General features: G+C 43.1%; 1 protein-coding gene across 1 annotated transcript; it reads left to right on the top strand.

Annotated features, from left to right (window-relative positions):
- Positions 1–916: 916 nt before the first annotated feature.
- LOC108925311 (terminal nucleotidyltransferase 5C-like) lies at positions 917–3,640 on the top strand. The gene is made up of 2 exons (XM_018737140.2): positions 917–1,544; positions 3,078–3,640. The coding sequence occupies exons 1-2, from the start codon at positions 917–919 to the stop codon at positions 3,638–3,640; spliced, it is 1,191 nt and encodes a 396-aa protein (XP_018592656.1).
- Positions 3,641–3,980: the final 340 nt, after the last annotated feature.

Genomic DNA, 3,980 nt, shown 5'->3' with positions numbered 1-3,980 from the left:
TTGTTGTGCCTTTAATGTTTGATTAGTTGCAATATCCACGCTCGACTTGCTGGAGGGCTTTAACACAACCTTTTTTCTGAACAAAATCTCCTACGGCTTTTTAAGAGTGCCTACAATCAGTCTTGCATTGCTTCTCCCAGGCATCTTATTTTCCTCTTTAATGTAGTCCTTTATTTAACCCATTTTTCTAAAGTGAACCTCAGTGATGTGGAACAGGATGCATTAATAATGAGCACATGCTGCCTCTGGAACATGTGAACAATAAAGTGGATGGTGTACTGGAGTTCTATACTAGGTTTTCTATGTCCCATACAAATTCTAAGTATTCACTGCAACTGCGGAGATATTTGAGCATGATCAAGCAGTAACATCGTGCACACATCGTAAACCACATAAAACAAGTGGCTTAGCTAAGTACTGTGAGAAGGTAACTTGAAAGAAATTAACATCATAATAAACCTGAGAATAATCGGGAAAAATGGAATGTCCATTCTTAACATTAATGTCTTTTGCTCACATCATTGCCGCATTTATTCTGTCTGTATTCACAAAAAATTAGCTGCTTTAATTCTCAGACACAACTATGAACTGAAATCAATAATTGTGATCATTTAGTATGCGAGGAAAGCGCTCTGTTTGAAAAGGGGAAAATATGTTCTTTTAACGCTTTAGCGATTCAAAGCTGTTGCAGCATGAAAATGGATCCTATCTATCAACAAATATAAAGCAAACAACAGGCTGTTTTTATTTGCACTGTTAAAGCTTTCTCCAGCACTTAAGAGCTACTTAGCAACAGCTGATTTATCCTTCTGTGCACTTTCCAGAGAGGAAAAGATAAAAAAAAAACACAGCATGGAGTGATCATAACTGGCATGCTTTCTCTCCTTCTTTTTTCTCATTGACGCAGCTGGAGAAGATGACTGAGCTCAGCACTGATCGCAGGTTCCACAACCTGACCAGGGAGCAGATCTACACCTTAGACCAGGTCCTGACAGAGGTCATTCCCATCCACGGAAGGGGCAACTTTCCAACGCTCGAAGTAAAGCCAAAAGACATCATTCATGCAGTGAGGAACATGCTGACAGAGAAGCAGATTAAAGTGAGGGATGTCCGCCTCAATGGCTCCACTGCCAGCCACGTGCTGGTTAAAGAGAATGGCACTAGCTACAAGGACTTGGACATCATCTTTGGGGTTGAAATATCAAAGCAAGAGGACTTCCAGATAATCAAGGAAGTTGTACTTGGGTGTCTGATGGATTTTTTACCACAAAGAGTCAACAAAGACAAGATCACCCCTCTGACCATGAAAGAAGCCTATGTACAGAAAATGGTCAAAGTGTTCACTGAGCATGACCGCTGGAGCCTCATCTCTTTATCTAACAACAGTGGCAAGAATGTGGAGCTGAAGTTTGTCAACTCTTTGCGTAGGCAGTTTGAGTTCAGTGTGGATTCCTTCCAGATCATTCTGGATAGCATATTGGAGTCATATCTTGAGGCTGAGAGGAGGCAAGTGGCCAAGGGAGGAAGTCTAGAGAATTACACTTGTGGAGCTGAAACCAGCCCACCACTCAGATCATCAGCAGAGCTGAACGTCTCAATTTCGCCTGATATGGCATGTGAAAACCAGGCCGACGAGGTAGGAGACACATCCATTTTTGATGACTGTTCATGCCGTCATGAGGAAGCAATGAGAAAAGACAAACAGTCACCATTGTCAAAGAGTAAGGTAGGATCTGAGACATTAGATCAAACAGAAGACATGGAAATTAATGATCCAGAATCACAACTGGACCTGGTTGCACAGAATAAAGCAGAGCCACTGGAAAAGCAAAACAATGAAGAAACAATGTTGCCAATCATTGAAAAAGAGACAGACACCCCCACTGTTGAAGCAAGAAGACAGGTGACAACATCTCAGACAAATGACAAATCTCTGAACCTAGAAATTCAAGTGGAAAGTTCAGAAAAATTTGAAACTGCCGTTACCATGAATGATTCAACTTTCCCACTTGAGACAACATTAGCCAAAGATCCAGCAGCTCTCAAGTTACCATGCAAGCCCTCATTTCAGACTTTTTCATGTCTTGCTCAGAATAATCAAGACTCCTCTATGGAATTTCCTTTGCCACCCCCTGCCAAGAAGTCTTTCAAAAAATCGCAGATGGTTATTCTTAAGCATTCATCACCAAAACCTCCGAGGAAAATGTCAAAGAAAGTTACAAGTGGGCCTGTCTCTCTTGCAAAAGCACCTTCGACAACTGAGCTGCCCTTCCTTGTGAATCCGCCATTAGGTCCAACTAAAAAAAACTCTGAAGAATCAATACCTATTTCAAATAAAGTGCCAAGCCCTGTTTGTTCAGAGTCCCCCATCAACACTCCACAAGACAAATGTCAAGTCCAAACGTTAGATATGCCTACCGCAGCCTGTCACAGTCTCACAGCCCACATAAATGGTACAGATCCACACAATGAGGCAGCATGCTTGCAAAGAAATCCAAATGAATCCAAAAACTCAAGCCTGCAGCCACAAGCTGAATTTACAGAACCAGAGATCAGAGAACTGGGTAACAAAGACAAAAATCTCCTTACTCACATATCCTCCACTGAAACACAGTTCACATCTTACCAGTTACCAGAACCTGTTTCCGAAACACCTGATTCTGGTTCTTCAACAAATCCTGTTCGCCAAGAATCAGAATTAATTTCCCAGGTACCAGAATACACTGTTCGGACATTGAAATCCACTGTGCAGGTTCTTGATTTTGCAGTCCAAGTTCCAGAACCTGTTCTTCAGGAACCACAACATGGAGTCCAGACAAAAGAGTCTCTGACCCAGTCATTCACTGAAAGAAAAAATCATGTTGTTCCTTTCACATATTTAATTCCACAGGTACCCCAACTTGTGTACCAAGTACCATGTCATCCCTCATTGGAATCAGAGTCTGTTGCTCAAATGCCAGAGCCTAACTCTCAAGAACCAGAATCTCCCCAAGATGGGGAACAGCAAACTGGGGGCAAACCAGAAGGTAAGGAGATAGAAGGCTCACCTACTCCTACAGAATTGCCTGATATCACAGTAGTGGCGGAGAGCATGTATGGGGACTTTGAACAAGCAATGGACCATCTCCGCTACAGGCTCATTGCCACACGCAACCCCGAGGAGATTCGGGGTGGCGGCTTGCTCAAATACAGCAACTTGCTGGTGCGTGACTTCAAACCAGCCAGCGAGACTGAGATCAAGACCCTTGAGCGTTATATGTGCTCACGCTTTTTCATTGACTTCCCTGATGTAAATGAGCAGCAGCGTAAGATTGAGTCCTACCTTCGCAACCACTTCATCGGTGAGGAGAAGAGCAAGTATGACTACCTGATGACCCTGCGGCGTGTGGTTAATGAGAGCACTGTGTGCCTAATGGGTCATGAGCGCCGGCAGACCCTCAACATGATCACCATCCTGGCCCTCAAGGTCCTAGGAGAACAGAACATTATTCCCAACACTACTAATGTCACCTGCTATTATCAGCCTGCACCATACATGACTGACCACAACTTTAGCAACTATTACATTTCCCACAGTCAGCCACCTCTCATATATCACCCCTATCCCTTACATCTCCACATAGAGACTGGCTTGGTTTAGTAAAAAGAGCGGGAGGTAAAACATCCATCAAAATTAATACAATGCAAGGTCTGAGAGAAATCTGTCCCAATACTTAGCTAAAGTATCGTTCACTATAGTGCACGAATATATGAATCTTTTGGGTCAGATCGTGGCTTCAACTGCCAGAAACAAAAAACTGAAATCTTACAGAACCTATCACCACCTGATGAATCACTTCCAGGGTAGCATTGCTCACAACCACTGGAAGTCAAACTAGATTCAACATGTTGTAATGTAAACAGAGCCTTCCCGGCTATTTTTGACAGATGTTGCAGACAAGGTGTGCTCAAGGCCTGAGGGTGAGGGCGCATTTGTGTTG

This window comes from Scleropages formosus, chromosome 13 (genome assembly GCF_900964775.1).
Source record: "Scleropages formosus chromosome 13, fSclFor1.1, whole genome shotgun sequence".
In the NCBI taxonomy this organism is placed as follows: Eukaryota; Metazoa; Chordata; class Actinopteri; order Osteoglossiformes; family Osteoglossidae; genus Scleropages; species Scleropages formosus.
This window is presented reverse-complemented; position numbering and strand designations above follow the sequence as displayed.

Bases quoted from the DNA above. Each gene is read 5' to 3' on its own strand.
- LOC108925311 (XM_018737140.2), top strand. From the start codon at position 917: ATGACTGAGCTCAGCACTGATCGCAGGTTCCACAACCTGACCAGGGAG. The intron at 1,545-3,077 runs GTGGAGCTGAAA...CTGATATCACAG, and splicing joins AAGTCTAGAGAATTACACTT to TAGTGGCGGAGAGCATGTAT.